This window comes from Carcharhinus amblyrhynchos, chromosome 16 (assembly GCF_965287045.1).
Source record: "Carcharhinus amblyrhynchos chromosome 16, sCarAmb.v2.hapA, whole genome shotgun sequence".
NCBI lineage: Eukaryota > Metazoa > Chordata > Chondrichthyes > Carcharhiniformes > Carcharhinidae > Carcharhinus > Carcharhinus amblyrhynchos.
Window position 1 is genome coordinate 6,321,767 of NC_137339.1, and position 21,753 is coordinate 6,343,519.

Genomic DNA, 21,753 nt, shown 5'->3' on the forward strand with positions numbered 1-21,753 from the left:
CTCTATAGCCATCGACCTTTGCTCTCATGGAGACCATGACTGTGAGCAGATATGTATTAGCTCTCCAGGTTCATACAAATGCAGTTGTCGTGAGGGCTTCAGACTGAATCGGGACAAGAAGACTTGCAGTGGTTAGTATTCCAGCATCGTTCATTATTAATACCGTGCGTAGTTATTTCTTTGCCATGATTTACTTTAGGAAGAACAGCAAGTCCTTGGAGAGGATGCAGAGGAGATTTACTTGAATGTAGTCACTGTTTCCAGTTGTGTACAGAGACAGGAGAAGCTGGGATTGCTTTCTTTTGAGCAGAGAAATTTACAGAGAGAGTTAGCGGATGTGTTCAGAGTAGAATGGAATGAAAGATTCTGCTAGGGTAGATCAGGAGAAACTGTTTCCACTGGCAGCAGGCTTGGTAACCAGAGGATACAGATTTAAGATAATCACTAAAAAGAAATCAGGAGGAGGTAAGGAAGTCTTAATTATTGGGAGGAATGCCTGAATGCGTGATGGAGGGAAGTTTTATTGTCATTTCCAAAAGGGCATTGGATCTCTATTTTAAGAAGCTTTTTTTAAAAAATTATTAATGCCAAAGCAGAATATCGCAGATGCTGAAAATCTGAAATAAAAACAGAAAATGCTGGAAAATCTCAGCAAATCAGGCAGCATCTGTGAAGAGAGAAACAGAGTTAATGATGTTGGTGTCTTTACTGGTATTGCCTGATTGCCTGACTAGTGAAGACAGCATCAACATTCACTCTGTTCCTCTCTCCTCAGATGCTGCTTGATTTGCTGAGTTTTTCCAGCATTTTCTGTTTATATCTTTTTCGTTCTGTTGGTTGAGAAGTAAACATTGGGGAGAACTATGTGTTGTTTGAAACGGTGCCATGGGATGTCCCACACATTGGGACCTTGGTTTAATGTCTCAGTTGAAAGACAATCGCTGAAATCTTGCTGTCGTTCATGCCGGTGGGATCTTACGGCTCTGCCGGTGGCACATCCCCATCGCGGGTTTCTCAGCATCAAGGGGTGCATTCAAAGGGAAACCTGGTGACAAAGGTGGGACCATAAGTTCCCTCTGCCAGTGAGGACGCGCCATCTTCTGCCCCCGTGAAATAGGCTGTGGAGAGGGAGGAAAATCCTGCCCAACATCCCTGGTGGTGCAGGAGTCCCTCAGTACAGGCACCGGGAGTGACAGCCTGAATCATGTGCTCAATCCCTGGAGTAGGACTTGAACCTGTAGACTTCTGATCCAGTTGAGGGTGCTACTGACTGAGCCATGTTGTCAAATTAATGTTGACTTGTTTAAAATGAGAGAAATATCAGAGAGATGGATTTGACATGAGTGTATTATATTCTTTCCCAATGACAACATTCGCTGTAACATCACAAGAACTGCAACATTTCAGTGGAGGTCATCCCGACATTAGCAACAGAAATAGCCAACAGCCTTAGCCTTGTTGCCCATTCCTAAGAATGAAACAAAGTATTTTAATGGTTATGAATAAAATCCACAAGGATGGTCAGTGAGGTTTTATCAAATGCCACATTCCCAACAAAGACAGGGCCTGTTTCTGAAGTTGGGTTAAGGCCCATTACTGAGGCCACACTTCCATCCTCACCCATCTGGTCTTACTGTTTCTGATCAGGAAATACTTCGTGCTAATACAGGTGGGAGAAAGGAACAATGAATCAGAAGAGGCAATGGCCTAGTGGTATTTTTGCTAGACTGTTAATCCAGAAACTCAGCCAATGTTCTGGGGTTCGAATTCTGCCACAGCAGATGGTGGAATTTGAATTCAATAAAAAAAATCTGGAGTTATGAATCTACTGATGACCATGAAACCATTGTTGATTGTCGTAAAAACCCATCTGGTTCACAAATGTCCTTCAGGGAAGGAAATCTGCCATCCTTACCTGGTCTGGTCTACATGTGACTGCAGAATGACAGCAATGTGGTTGACTCTCAACTGCACTCGGGCAACTAGGGATGGGCAACAAATGCTGTCCAGCCAGCGATGCCCAAGTCCCACGAATGAATTTAAAAAATCATAAAAGTTTTGGATTAAGCTGATATTAAAACAATAGTTTGTTCAGGCAATTAACCAAATTCTAAATTTTAATTAGTTGACAATACCTTCTATAAAAGGGACCACACAGGCAGTGGAACTATCAGTAACCATTCTGAAGCGGAGAGACCTCATGAAGATGTAAGGCCAGAGGAAGTTAGAAAGAGAGGGAAATGGAAGATTTGAAAACAAGGAACACCTTTTATCTGCAAAGGAGCTACACCCGAGTTCTAAGGTGTTGTTTTCAACACCTCTCCTGTTAAAGAATATCTGTCTTGTCTCACCCCTGTATAAATCTGTAATGCCCTAACTATGATAGGGGTTGTGGGTTTTAACAAAAAGAAAAGAAGTGATTTGCATATGTAGATTCAAGCTAACATGCAACAGATTTATTCTAGGAGGTCTTGCCTACCCAGAGTACAAACTGGAAGTAAAATAGCAACTGCAGCAACACCCTAATGACATCACTATCAAATCACGTGATGAGCTATTACAGCAACCATGCAACCATTTAAATATGTAACAAAATCCTTTCAAGTTTATCAAATAGAATGAAGTTGCTTAAGAGGAACCAAAAGAAAGGGATGTTTTCTCTCAGAGTCATAGAGCCACCATGTCACTGAATGAGGCATTTGATTATCAAGTCCATTCTGGCTCTCTGGCAAGTAATCTAGTCAATCCTATTCCTCCACCCTAACTCCTTAAAGCCCTGCAAGTTTATCTTCTTCAAATGCCTATACAGTTTCCTTCTGAAACTCCTTAAGGAAGCCAGTGGAGAGGAAAACTACACATGATAAAACAAAGGTGCCACCTGTCCTTGCGCTCAGCACAAACTCTAACCTATTTCTTTGTCCTTCTAGCCATCGATCTTTGTTCCCTGGGAGATCATGGCTGTGAACACATCTGTGTGAGCACCCCTGGATCCTATCACTGTCGGTGTCGATCTGGCTACACCCTCAATCAGGACAAGAAGACATGCTCGGGTTGGTATTCCTTGCTCTATTCCTCATTCATTCCGTTCTCACTCCATTCTCTCTGCCTTGTGTGGAAGTTATTCCAAATCAGAGGCCCCAGAGGTGGCACTGACCTTACTGCCTATGAGTGCCAATTGGCAAGTACCTTCTACTGCCCACATGTCAGTCTCGTCCTCAGGTACACAAGAGATTAACTCTTTGAGTATGGTTATTACAGGTAGATTGATCAAGTGGATCCACAGGATTCATTCACCTTTATATATTCCCTGTGTTGTGTCATGGAATGGCCTTGACATCAATCAAACGGATCCTCAATGTCACTCTCACCATTTTTGAACTCTCAAATTCTTTCAAATAGTTCTAAAATTGTACAAATCTTTGCACTCCTCTATTAAAGATTATGTCAGCCTAGGTGGTTAAAACCAGGGCCTCAGTATAGTGTCACATCTGAATAGTGTCACCGCCTTTTGAACATGGCATCCCGATCTCAGTGTAACCAGCTTTACTGGCTAGTCAGGACTGACTGTCCCTCAACTATAACAGCGTGAAACAGACCCACCCTGTCTTTTGACAAAGTGTCAAAGATCTGGAGAGAAAACCATCCTTTTCTCTGGAGAGAAACATATCATTTTTCTCACTGGAACCAACACTTGTCAGATTCTGGCAGGATCATTTCCATAGTTCTTTCTGAAGTACTTCTTGGAGTAGTGAATGTTGCATGTAAGAAATGCAGCAGTCAAACACAACAACCAATTTGTACACAGCAAACTCCAAACAGGGAAACGACAGCCAAATGGTATTATCGCTAGACTGTTATACCAGAAATTCAGCCAATGTTCTGGGGACCTGGGTTTGAATCCCACCATGGAAAATGGTGGAATTCAAATTCAATAGAAATAACATCTGGAATTAAGAACCTACTGATGACTGTGAAACCATTGACGATTATCGGGAAAAACTCATCTGGTTCATTAATGTCCTTCAGAGGAAGAAATCTGCCGTCCTTACCTGTGACTCCAGAGCCTACATGTGCCTCCAGAGCCACAGAAATGTGGTTGACTCTCAACTGCCTTCCACAGGCAACTTGGGACAGGCAATAAATGCTGGCCAGCGAGCAACACCCATGTTCTGCAAATGAATTTAAAAAAAGTAATCTACTAATGATTAAATGATTTTTTTTTGCGATATTGCTTGAGGGATAAATATTGGCCTGAGCATAATGGAGAACTCTTCTGCTCATCTTCCATTTACTTCCAGGGATCATTCTGATCCAACTGAAAGCAGCAGGTGGGGGCTCCAGTTTTAGTGTTTCATCTGAAAGCTGGCATTTCTATCTTTGTGGCACTTCTGCAGCATTGCTCTGGGAATGTCAGCTTTGATTCTGTGCCAAGTCTCCTGGATTAGGGCCTGAACCCACAGTTGTCTCAGATATCACACTGTCTTCTGAACTTTCAACTGAACACCCTTTGAGATCATTCCTGAACATATCTTCCTCCCTAGCCATCAACCTCTGTGCCCTGGGCAATCATGGCTGTGAACACATCTGCGTGAGCACTCCTGGGTCATATAAGTGCCGCTGTCGACCTGGGTACACTCTCAATCAGGACAAAAAGACCTGCACCAGTGAGTATTCAACTACATATTTGTCTGTAATAGGAATAAATTTAACCGCAATTTGTTCTGACTCTTAAGACAGAAGGGAAACCCCGTTTGGGTCAAACTTTCCATGGCTGCTACTGAGGTTCGTTTACAGAGTGAGGTTCTAGCCTCTCCTCTAGAGATGGGTGATTCTTACCAGGACAAACTGTTTGACCCATTACCCTGAATGAGGAGCTGATGAAGTCAAGATTAATGTGGCAACTAACCTAATATTCTCATCCCTGCCATTTTGGTAAATCCTCAGAAACACAAAATTGTTCCATTTCAGAATGAGGCCAACTGTGTGTGAATAAGCAATTCACTGAGTACCATCCACCCCTTTCTTCCCTTTCCCTGTAACCCTACACATTCTTCCTTACCTAACAGTCTAATTCCTTTTTGAATACCTCGATGGAGTCTATCTCCATTACTGCCTCAGATGGAGCATTTCAGAACCTAAACATTCATTGCATGAAATTATTTTTCCTCATGTCACTTTTGCTTTTTTTGCTAACTGCTTTAAACATGTGCCCTCTTGTTCTTGATCATTTTAGGAATGGGAACATTTCTCCCTATCTAATCTGTCCACAGCCCTCATGATGTTGAATAGCACTATCAAATCTCCTCTCAGTCTTCTCTTCCCCCAAGGAAAACAGTTGCAATAGCTGCGATTTTCCAGCCACGTTGCACCTGGCCCAGATCGCGCAAATCTGGGAAAATTGTGTGCAGCCTAAAGATGGGCTTTGCACCAAATGGTTTGCAATCTTTCTGGTCCCTTTCTGCTGACGCAAGCCGCAATTTGCCCAGAAAGGGCACGAGGCTGATTAGCATTTCAATCTCATTACTGAGCTTGGCATGTGATCATTCCCCCCTTCTGAAATGTTACCCCCCCTGCCCCCCCCAAGTGGGAAGTGACATGGGCACAAATCACTACTAGCCCCCTTGATGTGTGGTCCAGGTGCCATGAATTGTAAGGGCAAACATGGAGGTGAGTATCGCTTAGCACTAACCTCCTGGATGCAAAGGGGTATCAGCCACTACCATGGTGTGAGGTAGGGTGGGGTGGAGGGGGGTGGGTGCTTTCAAGGGAACAGGGCCTTGGGGGGCTTGGCAGGGCTGGAGGTCTGCAGGTTGGGACCCACCGCTGGGTTGAGACTTGTGTGGTGAGTGTTCTCACTGGCTGCTGAGTGAGGGATTGTCCATGATGTAAGTTGCAAAGCCCACTAATGTCGCACTGATTATCTTGCTTGAATTGCAACTCAGGAAGTTCCCCCATCAGTCTTCCTTTTCTCTTTTTTATTATAAACTAAACTTTTTTCCTGCAGGGACAAAGGAGAGGATGATTGAAAGCCTGATGGCTGGCGGGTCTGGGATGGGGTGGGGGAACAGATGGTGTATGTCAGCACCATGGTGGACAGAAAGGAGTTGTGATGGAGGGTGCAGAGGGATTTGAGGAAGATGCTGGGGAATCGAGTGCTGGAAGGCCATGGGGTGTCAGGGAGTGGATTGATGTGGACACTCCAGGCGTGACAGACGGGACTGATGCCAGGATGCGACAGATAGACACTCATACTTGCAGCTCAAATGAGGTCATTCATTTTTGTGTGGCATTGGACAGCAATCCTCGTGTCAGGCCACAGGCACTGACTGACGCAGCCACCGCATCCCAGGCCGCATTGATTTAACTGTTTCTGGGTGATCTACCAACTCAGGGGTACAGGATGGCATCTCCTCCACTGCTTCTAGAAGCCCTCTGAGATCTGCCTCTATGAAGTGTGGAGCTGCTCTCCATACTGCCATTTATGAGTGTGACTGGCTGTGAATGCAGAGGGACCGTTTAAATGCAGCTCCCCCTTGTTAGGTGAGTCACACGCCTGGAGACTCACATGGGGGCTCTTTCAGTGAACTAAGTGTGGGACAATTGCGGTCTGATTCATGCCGGATATGATAATGCAGATTGCACCTGTGTTCCTGCCCGAAACCACTGGTCATTTTTTGGGAAAATTCCATCCAATGTTTCCATACTGAAGTTTCACATCCCTAAGACCACTATAAACTCCATTATAATATCCATGTTCACCTCAACAACAGAGGCCTTCATGTGTATAGCACTTCTAACACCATGAAACATCCAGGCACTTCAGAGAGGCAGTTTCACTATTCCTAATACAGGTGCAGAAGCAGGGTGCAGGTTTCTTCACACAGTCATTTATTCAGGGTCTCAGTCTAGAAAAAGTGTTTCTCTGCAGTTGAACATCTAGTGCTATCTTGTGTAAACTTTGAATGTTCTTTCACCCAATTTCTTTTTGCCATACCATATTGATTCAGTCGTGCAGTGTTATTCCAACTCGACTTAGGAATCTGGGTAAAGGAACCGGCCATTTAGCTCTTCTCAATGAGAACATGGCTGATCCATAATTCCAATTCTTTAGTGCTTACTCTAGGCTTCTCATAGCATTGAAGTTAAAGTGTGTGGGATCTTTCTCTGCAGTGGTGAACTATTGTTCGTTTGGGAATCACAGCTGTGAACATGAGTGTGTGAGCATTCTCAATGGATACTACTGTTCATGTCAGGATGGATTTGAACTGCAAGATGATGGGAAAACATGCAAAGGTAAACACAAGTGGATGAATAAATCGAAAGCAATAATGGTTATAAAAGTCAATTTGAAATATGTAGTACCTCTCTGATTTTGATAGTTTTATACCTGTCCATCTGATGCTAATTCTGAGCTGTTTCAGTCTGTTAACATTCAGTGGAGGGATCACCAGAGGACTGGACAATGTCACTGAGGGGAAGGGCCTGAAAAACCCCACCTATATATAATGTACAGTCTGAAGGGCAAATAAAATAAACTTTATTTATAATAAATAAAATAAACTCTTTTCCCATAACCCCTGCACCTTTCCTCTTCAAGCATTTATCCGATTCCCTTCCAGATTCCACCACACTTCCAGATCACAACACTCATTGTCTACAAATATATTCCCTCAAGGCTCCTCTGACTTTTTCACTATCACCTTAAACCTGTGGCCTTCCTGCCACAATAAAATATTATTATTGGTGACAATAGGAGTCTTGTGGCCCCGCTGGGAACATTCCTGTTTCTGAGCCAGAAGCTCTGAGTTCAAATCCACCCCAGGACTTGAAGACCAAGGAAGGTTGTTCATGTTATGGGCAGATAACTTGATTATCAACTCGTAAATCCTTCCACACGCCTATGGCAGATGGTAAGAGTGAGAGAGCCCCCTGGTCGGCCATGTTTGATGCAGGGTGACCTTCCTCAAGTTACAGCCACTGGTGAAAAACAACTTGGTCCAGGAAAATCTAGCGACAGAAATGGGTGTGAGCACATGTTCTACCTGCCTCCAGGTCCAAAGCTGTGCCCCCTGGATAGGTCTTGCCAACCTTTTGGAGAATTAAAACACTATCTCCAACAGCAGTTCAGGAAGGCACTCACCACCTTCTCAAGGGCCAGTAGGGATAGACAATAAATGCTGGCCAATGCTAGCTCACACTCCACAAACGAATGAAAAAAAGACCTTGGAGCAATTGGGCTGGCAAGGGTCACAGGTAGAAAACAAGTGAAATGTGTCTTGTGAGCCATGTTATGAGTGCTAGTGGGTCAATGGGATGGTGTAACTCCAATCAGACGCCTGACAAGGAGTGGTACATCAATAATATCATTTCTTATCGTGACCACTCTCTTGCTTTGCAGCTGTGGACATGTGCAACACGGTGGAACATGGGTGTGAGTTTCAGTGTGTCAGCACCCCTGGATCATATTTCTGCATCTGCCCCACAGGGAGACAACTCAACGAGGATGGAAAGACTTGTAACAGTGAGTTATATCCCTGTCTGCATACACTCATTCTCCAATAGCAACTGCTTTCAATGCATGGACTGTTGGTAACGCATCACTACGAACACAAACTGATGTAGCACAGCTGGAGGCCATTCTTCCCATCCTATCTCTGCCTTGTTATTGTATATATATTTTCATTAGTGTTACAAGTAGGCTTACATTAACACTGCATTGAAGTTACTGTGAAAGCCACACTCTGGCACCTGTTTGGGTACACTGAAGGGGTATTTAGCATGGCCAATACACCTAACCGTCTTTTGGACTATGCGAGGAAAGAAGCTTCTCCCTGTCTCACCGCTGGCTTTATTGCCAGTTAATTAACACTTGTGTTCTCTACTCACTGACCCTCCTGCTAATGGACGCACTTTCTCCCTATCTACCCTGTCAAAATTCCTCAGAGTTAAACATCTCAATTAAATCTCTCCGTAACCTTCCCACTTTCTCCAATAATGAAAAGAAACGGAAACTGCTGCAAATGTTCAGCAGGAGTAAGGAGAGAAACACTTAATGTTTTGAGCCTTGACCTGTCCTCAGTTTCTCTACTCTCTAACACCTTCTCTCTTACTGAAACCCCTCATCACTGCTCACTTCAAACAAATAAAGAAGTACATGATTGGTAGACTTCTTATTAATAATCACCTGCTCTGAACTAATGCCATTCAGATTATTTGTTGAACACAGATCCTGGTTAGTCACCACAAAAGGTCATGTAAGTTTTGCTTATGTGTAGATGTGGACCATTATTACTGGACTACCTGACCATGGGAGGATCCCAGGCAAGACTTAATGGGGATAGATTCTCATTTCCACCCCAGTGTGCAGTAAAATGGCAGGGCAGATCATCCCCCCATTATAGACCCACCCAATCATCATCCCATTTCTTTCAAACGAATGAAGAACTTGGAATCATAGAATCCCTACAGTGCAGAAGGAGGTCCTTTGGCCTATCGAGTCTACATTGATCACAATCCCACCCAGGCCTTACCCTATAACCCCATGCATTTACCCTAGCTAATCCCCCTGTCACTCCGGGACAATTTAGCATGGCCAATCCACCTAAACCTGCACATCTTGGGACTGTGGGAGGAAATCGGAGCACCCAGAGGAAATCCATGCAGACACGGGGAGAATGTGCAAACTTCACAAAGACAGTGACCCAAGCTGAGAGCTGAACCTAGGTCCCTAGCGTTGTGAGGCAGCAGTGCTAACCACTTTGCCACTGTGCTTCCCTTGCATTTACATAACACCTTCCATGACCTCAGCATGTCCGAAAGTGCTTTACAACCAGTGAAATGCCTTTGAAATGGAGTCGCTGGTTCAGTCAAGGAAATGTGATAGCCGGTGTGTGCACAGAAAGATCCCACAGAGAGCAATATGATTATAACCAGATAATCTGTTTTTAGTGATGTCAGTTGAGGGATTAATATTGGCCAGACAATTGCTCTACTTAAAATACTGCCCGTGTTTAACCTAAGGAAACAGATGCAACCTTGGTTTGAATGAAATTCAGCACCTTTTGTTGGAGACTAGTTCAGAAACTTCAAGGTATGTTATGAAGTTAACCTAGATCTCAAGTATTTTTGATTTTGGCATTAGTGCGAGCATAAGATGTCTCGCTCCCGGAGGTGATTCTATTTGACCCACGAGGAAGTTTTATTAAAACAAACTTTATTTAACAACGCAGTTAAAATATAACAAGAAGAATTAACATAAATTTATCAATTGAAATACTTAAACATGACAAGGTATAATTCTTAATGGCTAGTTATTTCTATAGTTCCAATTTAAAGCAATATTCTCACAGATGTAAAGCTCCCTTCAGAATCAATTAACAAAAGTACACAGGTTTACATGGAGTCCTAGGCTTCCAGCTTATTAACCCTATGAATAGATTTACAGAAAGAGACTTGTCTTCTGACTCCCATACAGCAGCCTCCAGAGTAAAATCTATCTTCAAACAGCAGAACTTAAGAGAAAGAGACCCATTTTCTGGCAAGTCTCAGAGTCCAATATCCAGAGAAAGAGACACACAGGGAGCTACTGCTCTGTAAAGATTCAAAACAGCAACAAGTTGCTTGTTTCTCTCCGTAAGCCTAGCTCTGCCCAATCACATGATTCTCCTGTCAATCAGCCTAATCAAACCCTGCTATGAAAACCTCAGGGAAAACAAACAAAACTGCATTAACCCAGAATAAAACAAACATTCCAACAACTAAGATCAATGATTCTGTAGTAACAACACGTAAGCTTTGGTTATTGACAAAGCAGCACCAGATAAATAGGATTGACTTCGAAAAAAACATCCTGCACAAGAAACATGACACAAATACATTTCTTAAAAGCACAGCACTGTTACGCTCTTACAAAAATAAAACTAAGAGATCTTTCTTTAAGCCATAGATGAGGAGAATTTTTTTCTCCAAAAGGGTCTATAAAGTAGAGGAAACAAGGGGTAGAATTTTCCCAAAAATGTCCAGAGTGTTGGATCAGACAAGAAAAGCTGCGTGAAACTCGCAATTTCACACACACATTTTCCTGCCTGATTTAACTACACTCTGTGCAATTTCAGAATACTGGCAATGATCAAACAGCCAGCTGGAGGGGCAGGGCCTAAATACACCAACAGTACCAGGAATCTGAGATCAGGGGTTGGGGTGTGCACTATTAAAGGGTGGCTCAATCTCAAAGATAAATTAAAGGCCAGATCCCCCCATCCCACAGACATTGCCAGCCTCCCACGGAGATGGATCCCTCCCCCACGTATATCAGGAACCCCTCCCATTGAGGTCAGGACCCCTGCAGTGGATAAGGGGAACACTCTCCAACCCACAAACACAGAAGGTCAACCCATCCATCACCATGCAAGCATCAGGGTGACCTAACCCAGCCAACACCCTATCCCCCTTCCCCGCCGCCATACCCCAGCAGCATCAGAGCATTCCCCACTTCCCCACATCTCTGGCATGATCTTATTGAATGGTGGAACAGGCTCAAAGGGGCCTGTTGCTATATTCCTAAACACTCCCTCAGTACTGCACTGGAGTGCCAGAACAAACAAAGAACAAAGAAAATTATAGCACAGGAACAGGGCCTTCAGCCCTCCAAGCCTGCCCCGACCATGCTGCCCGACTTAACTAAAATCCCCTACCCTTCCAGGGACCATATCCCTCTATTCCCATCTCATTCTTATACTTGTCAAGATGCCCTTTAAAAGTCACTACCATATCCACTTCCACCATTCTCTGGGTAAAAAATCTGCCTCATACATCAGTTTTAAATCTTGCCCCTCACACCTTAAGCCTATACCCCATAGTAATTGACTCTTCCACCCTGAGAAAAAGCTTCTGACTATCCACTCTGTCCATACCTCTCATAATCTTGTAGACTTCTATTAGATCTCCCCTCAACCTCTGTCGCTCCACTGAGAACAAACCAAGTTTCTCCAACCTCTCCTAGTAGTTACTGCCCTCCATACCAGGCAACATCCTGGTAAATCTTTTCTGTACCCTCTCCAAAGCCTTCACATCCTTCTAGTAGTGTGGTGACCAGAATTGAACATTATATTCCAAATGTGGCCTAACTAAGGTTCTATAAAGCTGCAATTTTTAAACTCAGTACCCCAACTGATGAAGGCAAGCATGCCTTCAGCATTGAGTTTGTGCTCAGGTCTCCTAAGTGAGCCTTAAACTCTCAAAACCAGTGGCAGTGAGGACAATTAGAAAAAAACTTGACACAAACATTGAATAGCAACATCTAACTGCTCCAGATGAATGCACACACAAAACATCGAGATATCTCACCAGCATCTTTAGCTTTTTTGGCCCACTCGGAGATGCTATCTTGAGAACGGCCGTCAGTGAATACAACACACACCCTGGGCAGGTTTTCGGACTCAAGCCTGGCTCCTCCTTCTGTAGTGAAGCTGTTCTCCACCATGTGTTTGTCACACATGAACCACATTGAGGTGTAGGGTGATAGGATCCATGATGGACAGCTGATCCCTTTTGACATTACATTCTAGCAGTGAAGGTAAAGGTTTACCCCATCCTTTCTGACCACACCATGTTCCAGGGGGGTTTGTTGGTGAAGGATAAGGAGCAGAAGCTGTATTTTCCCCCACTTAATCTACAATATCCATGTATTTGCCCATGGGAGATCTAATAACTCAGCACCAGGCAGGTCTTCTGACTACACTAAGTGATAACAGAAGTCTCACAACACCAGCTTAAAGCCCAACAGGTTTATTTGTAGCAAATACCACAAGCTTTCGGAACACGCTGTTCCTTCGTCAGGTGGGTGGGAGTTCTGCTCCCACATGTAGTGTAGTACATTCACACTAAGTGATGCCATTGAGTCTTCTGGCTTATTCCTTTCCTTCCGATCCTACCACTTAATTTTAATACAATTGCTTTTTTTGTCATAGGATGCAGCAAGGCAAACATTGACCTGGTCTTTGTGATTGATGGGTCTAAAAGTGTACGGCCTGAGAACTTTGAGCTGGTGAAGAAGTTTGTCAACAACATTGTGGACGCTTTAGACATCTCCACGGAGGGCACCCGCGTGGGCTTGGTGCAGTATTCCAGCCGCGTCCGCACAGAGTTTCCACTGGGCAAGCACACGACGGCCACAGCTCTGAAGAAGGCCGTGAATGATGTGGTGTACATGGAGAAAGGCACCATGACTGGACTCGCTCTCAAACACATGGTGGAGAACAGCTTCACTACAGAAGGAGGAGCCAGGCTTGAGTCCGAAAACCTGCCCAGGGTGTGTGTTGTATTCACTGACGGCCGTTCTCAAGATAGCATCTCCGAGTGGGCCAAAAAAGCTAAAGATGCTGGTGAGATATCTCGATGTTTTGTGTGTGCATTCATCTGGAGCAGTTAGATGTTGCTATTCAATGTTTGTGTCAAGTTTTTTTCTAATTGCCCTCCCCTTGGGGCTGTCACTCATACCAAGTCCAGTTCACCCATCACCCGCAGACCTATATTCAACTACCAGTCCAGGATAAAGTCATGGGGTCTTTTACACCCATCTGAGAATGGAGACAGGAACTTGGCACAATGTCCTGCCCAAAACATAGCACCTCTGGCAGTGCAGAGCTCCCTCAGATGGACCACAGCAGATGTTGGAATTCGAATTCAATAAAAAATATCTGGAATTAAGAATGTACTGATGACCATGAAATCATTGTCAATTGTTGGAAAAACCAATCTAGCTCACTAATGTCCTTTAGGGAAGGAAATCTGCTGTCCTTACCTGGTCTGGCCTATGTGTGAATCCAGATCCGCAGCAATGTGGCTGGCTCTTAATTGCCCTCAGACAACTAGGGATGGGCAATAAATGCTGGCCAGAGATCCCCATGTTCCACGATTAAATAAGAAATAAACCAATAAACCCTCAGCAGGTCAGGCAGAATCTGTGGAGACTCCACAGAGAGTTATCAGCTAGAATTCTCCAACCTTGCGTGTGGCTGGGATTCTCCAGTCCCGCTGCTATGAATGGAGCTGAGTGCCAAATTCTCCATTCTCACCGATAACAGTGACAGGGTATGCGAGATCGAAGAATCCTGGTCAACATTTCTCTCTCTGCACAGATGCTGCCAGACTTGTTGATGGTTTCCAGCATTTTCTCTTCTTATGTCAAATTTCCAGCCTCCACAGTGTTTTGCTTTTTGAGACAGAAAGCTTGTCCCTGAACCTCTGTCACAGAGTTTGACTCAGAACAGGCTTGTTCTTCTGAACTGGGGCCAGGTTATAGAATCATGGAATATATATTTTAGAATATGCTGCATCATATCAGGATACAGCACAGAAAGAGACCTATCATGGCCTCTTTAGCTAGCCCTCTGAAAGGGCTATTCAACTGTTCCCTCTCTCCTGCTCTTTCCATTTTTCCATCGACAAATTCCTTTCCAACAAGGGATCCAGCTCCTTTTTGAAAATTACAGCTGAATCAGCTTCTACCATCCTTCCAGACAGCACATTCCAGACCATAGCAACTCATCCTGGATTTTTGGACCCTGAAGGAGTTGAGTGATTGGAGATATGCAGGAAGGTGGGACTGAGGTAGAAAATCAACCATGGGGAACAGGCTAGAGGGGCCGAATGGCCTATTTCTGCTCCAGTGATTTATGTTCTTGTGTTCTGGGGCACAGTAATGGAGAGATGGAGGCATTTTGGCAGCTGTTGGGATGTTTATGTTTGTAACTGAACCAGAGATTCACATTCGCACACACACATGTAACACACAGGCACAGAACCACATATGCATATGTGCGGATGTGCACATGCACATGATTACACACAAACACGTTCACCTGTAGAGAACAAAGAGACACATACACACAAGCACACGTGCACATGGACACACACAGGCACCAAGGTCTATGCAAAGAAATGCATACACACTGACATGCAAGCATACATCCAAAAAGAAACATGCACACATAGACGCATGCCTACACTTGTACACACAGAGGTTCAGAAACATGCACAAAGAGGCATGCGCTCACATACACATGCACACACACACACACACACACATACACACAAATACATGTGTCACTAATGGATTTTTGTTGCCTTAACCTTTGTGTTTAGTGAGTGACTAATTCCCCATTAACGCTGATCCTGGCAGGTATCACAATGTATGCTGTTGGTGTCGGGAAGGCAGTGGAGGACGAGCTGAGAGAAATTGCCTCAGAGCCGGTGGATCAACATTTCTTCTACGCCTCAGACTTCAGCGCCATCGATCAAATTGCTGAAAATCTAAAATTAAATATATGTGAGGGTAAGTGATTCAGCAACAAAACCACATGTGGTGTATCTGGATTTCCAGAAGGCATTTGACAAGGTGCCGCACCAAAGGCTGCTGCATAAGATAAAGGTGCACGGTGTTACGGGTAATGTATTAGCGCGGATAGAGGATTGGTTAACTAACAGAAAGCAAAGAGTGCGGCTAAATGCGTGTTTTTCTGGTTGGCGATCAGTGACTAGTGGCGTGTCTTAGAGGTCAATGTTGGAACCGTAATTGTTAACGATTTACATAGATGATTTGAAATCGGGGACCAAGTGTAGTGTGTCAAAGTTTGCAGATGACACTAAGGTGAGAACATAAGAACATAAGAAATAGGAGCAGGAGTAGGCCATCTAGCCCTTTGAGCCTGCCCCGCCATTCAATAAGATCATGGCTGATCTGTTGTGGCTCAGTTCCACTTTCCCGCCCTCTCCCCATAACCCTTAATCCCCTCTCTTATCAAGAACCCATCAACCCGCTTCTTAAAAATATTTAGCGAGGCAGCCTCCACCACTTCAACGGGCAGAGAATTCCAGAGATTCACCACCCTTTGAGTGAAGAAGTTCCTCCTCAACTCCGTTCTAAACCGCCTCCCCTTTATCTTGAGGCTGTGCCCCTTAGTCCTACTGTCTTTTTTGAGCGGGAAGAGTCTCTCCACCTCTATCCTATCCATCCCATTCATCATCTTATACGTCTCAATGAGATCTCCCCTCATTCTTCAAAACTCTAACGAGTACAAGCCTAGTTTATTCAGCCTCTCCTCATAGCTCAATCCCCTCAACTCCGGTATCAGCCTAGTAAACCTCCTCTGCACTCCCTCCAGGGCCAAAATATCCTTGCGCAGGTGCGGCGCCCAAAACTGCACACAGTACTCCAGCTGCGGCCTCACCAATGCCCTATACAGCTGCAGCAAGACCTCCCTACTTTTATATTCAATCCCCCTCGCTATGAAGGCCAGCATCCCATTCGCCTTCCTGACCACCTGCTGCACCTGCAAGCTGGGTTTTTGCGACTCATGCACAAGGGCCCCGAGGTCCCTCTGCACCGTCGCCTGCTGCAGTTTTTCGCCACGTAAGTAATAGTCCTTCCTACCATTCTTCCTACCAAAGTGGACCACCTCACACTTGCCAACATCAAATTCCATTTGCCATTTCCTGGCCCATTTGCCCAGCCTATCTAGATCCTTCTGCAGACTCTCCACACCCTCCGCACAATTTGCCTTTCCCCCAATCTTGGTGTCATCAGCAAATTTCGACACCATACACTGGGTTCCCTCCTCCAGATCATCTATATAAATGGTAAATAGCTGAGGCCCCAGCACCGACCCCTGGGGCACCCCACTAGTCACCAACCGCCAATCTGAATAGCACCCATTAACCCCCACTCTCTGCCTCCTATTTGACAACCAATCCTCTATCCACGCTAACACCCTACCCCCAACTCCATGTCCCTCGACCTTCTGCAATAACCTCCTGTGAGGTACCTTGTCAAACGCCTTCTGAAAATCCAGAAAGACCACATCCACCGGCTGGCAGAACAAAGTATGCAAAGGACATTGAAAGCCTGCAAAGGGACATTGATAGTCTAAGTGAGTGGGTGAGGGTCTGGCAGATGGAGTACAATGTTGGTAAATGTGAGGTCATCCATTTTGGTAGGAATAACAGGAAAATGGACTATTACTTAAATGGTAACAAATTGCAGCATACTGCTGTGCAGAGGGACCTGGGTGTCCTTGTGCAGGAATTTCAAGAAGTTGGTTTGCAGGTGCAGCAGGTAATTAAGAAGGCAAATGAAATTTCGTCCTTCATTGCTAGAGGGATGGAGTTTAGAAACAGCGAGGTTATGTTGCAGCTGCATAGAGAGCTGGTGAGGCTACACCTGGAGTACTGTGTACAGTTTTGATCTTGTTACTTGAGAAAGGATATACTGGCACTGGAGGGGATGCAGAGGAGATTCGCTAGGTTGATTCCAGAGTTGAAAGGGTTGGCTTCACTCAAAGGGTGGTGAATCTCTGGAATTCTCTGCCCGTTGAAGTGGTGGAGGCTACCTCGCTAAATATTTTTAAGACGCGGGTTGATGGGTTTTTGATAAGAGAGGGGATTAAGGGTTATGGGGAGAAAGCGGGAAAGTGGAACTGAGCAGCGACAGATCAGCCATGATCTTATTAAATGGCGGGGCAGGCTCGAAGGGCTAGATGGCCTACTCCTGCTCCTATTTCTTATGTTCTTATGTTCTTATGCTTATGAGGAGAGACTGAGAAAACTGGGGCTATACTCATTGGAATTTAGAATAATGAGGGGAATTCTTATAGAAACATATAAGATTATGAAGGGATAGATAAGTTAGGAGGAGGGAAATTGTTTCCGGTGGCGGATGAAACTAGAACTAGAGAGCATAGCCTCAAAATAAGGGGTAGCAGATTTAGAACTGAGTTGAGGAGGAACTTCTTCACCCAAAGGGTTGTGAATCTGTGGAATTCTCTGTCCAGTGAAGCAGTTGAGGCTACCTCATTGAATGTTTTTAAGGCAAGGATAGATAAATTTTTGACTAGTAAAGGAATTCAGTGTTATGGTGAGTGGGCAGATAAGTGGAACTAAGTCCGTGAAAAGATCAGCCATAATCTTATTGAATGACGGAGCAGGCTCGAGATGGCCTACTCCTGCTCCTGCTCCTACTCCTAGTTCTTATGTCCTTGTGTTGTAAAGCCTTCGATCTTTGTGATAACCTGGATTGATGAACCAGTTAGCCATTTCCTAACAATCCCATTCCATCTTTGTGTATATCAGGGCTCCGGGATAAGATGTTAGAAAGGAAAACACTTGAACATTCTACTGGTTTTTTTTGTTAATTACTATTGTTAAACAACCAGCCGTTGGCTCTCTCTGTCTCCTTCCCTCTATCTTTATTCCCTTTTACATCCCCATCGCTTCACTTTCTCCCACTCCCATTCTGAACACACAAACCATGACCAGCAACCTTCTTCCTGCTGCTTCTACTCCTCCATCCTAACTTTGTCGCAGCTATAGCGGGAGATGGGATTCACATCATACTTCCAGTAAAGTTACAGTGAACAAAGCTGCAATCACTCTGGAGAAATTCCTGGCTAGAATCATAGAATCCCTGCAATGCAGAGAGAGACCATTCTGCCCATCGAGCCTGCACCGACAACAATCCCAACCAGGCCCTATTCCCATAACCCCATATTTCCCCAGTTAATCCCTGTGACACTAAAGGGCAATTTATCATAGCCAATCCACCTAACTCTAGCTGCCACACTTCGGTGTCTGTTTGGGTACACTGAGGGAGAATCTAGCATGGCCAATGCACCTACTCAGCACACCTTTCAGACTGTGGGAGGAAACCGGAGCGCCCGGAGGAAACCCATGCAGACGCAGGGAGAACATGCAAACTCCGCACAGTCACCCAAGGTTGGGAATCAAACCTGGGCCCTGGTGCTGTGGGGCAGCTGTGCTAACCACTGTGCCACTGGATGGGGAGCTCTGTCAATAAAGGGGAAGAATTAGGTCGCCAAACAATATGGGCAGAGGCCATTTGGCCTACTGTGTCTGTGTCAACTCTCCACTTCTGCCCTGCAATTTTATCCTGTTTAAGTGTATATCTGAACTGAGCTCACCTCTTGGAACTTTCACATTTGATCACCCCCAGACTCAGCCCCAAGAAACTGATAAAGTTTACCAATTTTATCTCAATACAGGAACAACAGATTTACAACTCTCCCTGTCTTCACTCGCTTCAGTTAACACCTTCTGAAGGGAATGTTAACCCGAGTCACCAGCTGCCCGCTCTGCTGGATATAAAAGATCCCATTTGGAGAAATTCCCAGCATTGTGACACCATCAGAGAAATAGATCATCCAGCCAGGAATATACTGTGGGATCTTGCTATGCACAAATTCACAACCACATTGCCAATGTCATCACTCCAAAATGAACTTCATTGGCGGCAATGTGCTCTGGGCCCGCCTGATGTTGTGAAAGGTGCTATATAAATGCAATTGTTTGTTTCTTTCAGAGGAAGCGACTGGGCAGGAAACGGTTAAAGATCCATGCGCCTGTGAAACTCTTGTAGCATTCCAACAGGATACACTCTCGCTGTTAGAAGGATTCTCCCAAAAATATATCCTTTATCCGTGGAGTGAATGCAGAAGGTACTGTTGTTTGATTCCTGCTATTGTAGCCACAACTGGGCTGTAAGATACCTGGGCAATCAGCAAGGCTGTAAAGTTAAGATGTTTAGCAGCGATACAGATCACTTGCACTCAGGTGGAACATGTGCTGTTTAATGTTCTAGAATTGCGATTCCTGTAGGGCAGGATGTAACCAAGCTGCGGGAGAAGAAATGGACTAATTCAAAATGAGTTGATTAGATATTGGCACATGGACGTTCTAGATGTCTGGAGGGGTGAAAGCAGTAATGGGTTCCATAGACAGGAGTTGAATCTTGCAGAAAAGAGAGGCTGTTGTTGAACCTTTTCAGCCTTCACTCATCAGGACAAATACAAGAGTGCCAAACTTCAAATGATCACAACAGGAGAAAAGGGTGCTGATTGATTGGCAAGTCAATTCTGATTGGCCAAGTGTTGCCATGCAGAATGTAATAGGGAGCTATATGCTCCTGGAGCTCCTGGATAATTCAAAAAAGGTGAAAACTTGGACATATTCCTTTTGTTTGCAGAGAATGGGATCTTGTGTTTGAATGTATGGTGCTTCTAATAAGCATAAATGAACCATGTTACAAACTTGATTGATTATCTTAAATTGGTTGTTAGTGTAGCTATTCACACACTCACTATTGTTCAGTAAGTGCTGTCCAGTCACAGAGTCACATCTAACAGTAGAGGTTCAGAGTTCCCCAGGTATGCAGGAATTAGGGTACAAGATGGAGCAAGGAGTCCTGATTTCAATGCAGCGAAGATTCAGGGAAGAAAAACTCAAATCTGAACTAAAGTTAGGGTACCTGACAATATCAATACCATGTAAAGGTCTAACAAGGTTACAGTTAGGAGGTTAACCAATTAGCAAACAATGATCAGAAGCTGGAATTGTTGGCTGCTTGGTCGCAGTTTAATACAGGACGAGGTAGCACAGTGGCCTCTCCGACATCAAGTGGCAAACCAGTCAGTTGATAAGAATACTACCTTCTCATGGGCAAAGTCCACATCCCTGGACTTCCAGTGACTTCCATGGCCCATGAATGAATAATAAAAAGAAAATCAGTTTTCACACCCAGCTGGACGTGAGATTTAAAGAAAATGAACAGCATCTGCTAAGTCTCTGAAATGAAAACAAAATTAAGTAGTAAGTTGCCAAGCGTTCAGTAACAAACAAAGAGATGAGAGACTCAACATTTGAGGTAAAGAATCTCTTGTCAAATGCAAGCTTCCTCCAGAAAGGTTAGCCTAACACAATGCCAACAACTCATTGTGGAATTTTATGTCCAGAAAGGATTCAGAAGTGCAAGAAAAGAAGTGAAAACTGATTCATCAGAATAATTACAAGAACTGAGAGGAGGCAAATTTCAAGAAGTATTGGATGGGCCAGGCCTCTTTCAATAAGGGTGGCACGGTGGTGCAGTGGTTAGTACCAGGGACCCAGGTTTGATTTCCAGCTTGGGTCACTGTCTGTGTGGAGTCTGTACGTTCTCCCTGTGTCTGCGCAGGTTTCCTCCAGGTGCTCCGGCTTCCTCCCACAGTCTGAAAGACGTGCTGGTTAGGTGCATTGGCCATGCTAAATTCTCCCTCAGTGTACCCGAACAGGCGCCAGAGTGTAGAGACTGGGGGATTTTCACAGTAACTTCATTGCAGTGTTAATGTAAGCCTTACTTGTGACATTACTAAATAAACTAAAAAACACAGAGTGTTTGAGGTGAATTGCTATATATTATGTTATTCATTCAAGGGATGTGGACTTTGCTGGCTAGACCAGCATTTATTGTCCATTCCTAATTGTCCTCGAGAAGGGTCAGTAGGACTAGAGGGCACAGCCTCAAGATAAGGGGGGGGCAGTTTAGAACGGAGTTGAGGAGGAACTTCTTCACCCAAAGGGTGGTGAATCTCTGGAATTCTCTGCCCGTTGAAGTGGTGGAGGCTGCCTCACTAAATATATTTAAGACGCGGGTAGATAGGTTTTTGATAGGCAAGGGGATTAAGGGTTATGGGGAGAAGGCGGGAATGTGGAACTGAGCCACTTCAGATCAGCCATGATCTTATTGAATGGCGGGGCAGGCTCAAAGGGCTGGATGGCCTACTCCTGCTCCTATTTCTTATGTTCTTATGTTAGGTGGTGGTGAGCTGCTTCTTGAATTGCTGCCATTCTTGCATTTCAGGAGAGGCTAGAATCATACGTGAGGGAGAAAAGAGCAGAGAAGAATGCTGACAGGAGTAGATGTAGGAA

The 21,753-nt window shown here is 44.6% G+C and overlaps 1 protein-coding gene across 1 annotated transcript in view; it reads left to right on the top strand.

Moving 5' to 3' along the window:
• matn4 (matrilin 4) overlaps window positions 1-21,753 on the top strand; it is a 66,708-nt gene that overhangs the window by 43,105 nt on the left and 1,850 nt on the right. Inside the window, exons 5-12 of the mRNA XM_080204614.1 lie at window positions 9-131; window positions 2,928-3,050; window positions 4,542-4,664; window positions 7,171-7,293; window positions 8,399-8,521; window positions 12,969-13,382; window positions 15,182-15,334; window positions 19,373-19,477. Of these exons, the coding sequence (XP_080060740.1) occupies window positions 9-131; window positions 2,928-3,050; window positions 4,542-4,664; window positions 7,171-7,293; window positions 8,399-8,521; window positions 12,969-13,382; window positions 15,182-15,334; window positions 19,373-19,477 (1,287 nt within the window). The remainder of the gene's footprint in view (window positions 1-8; window positions 132-2,927; window positions 3,051-4,541; window positions 4,665-7,170; window positions 7,294-8,398; window positions 8,522-12,968; window positions 13,383-15,181; window positions 15,335-19,372; window positions 19,478-21,753) is intronic.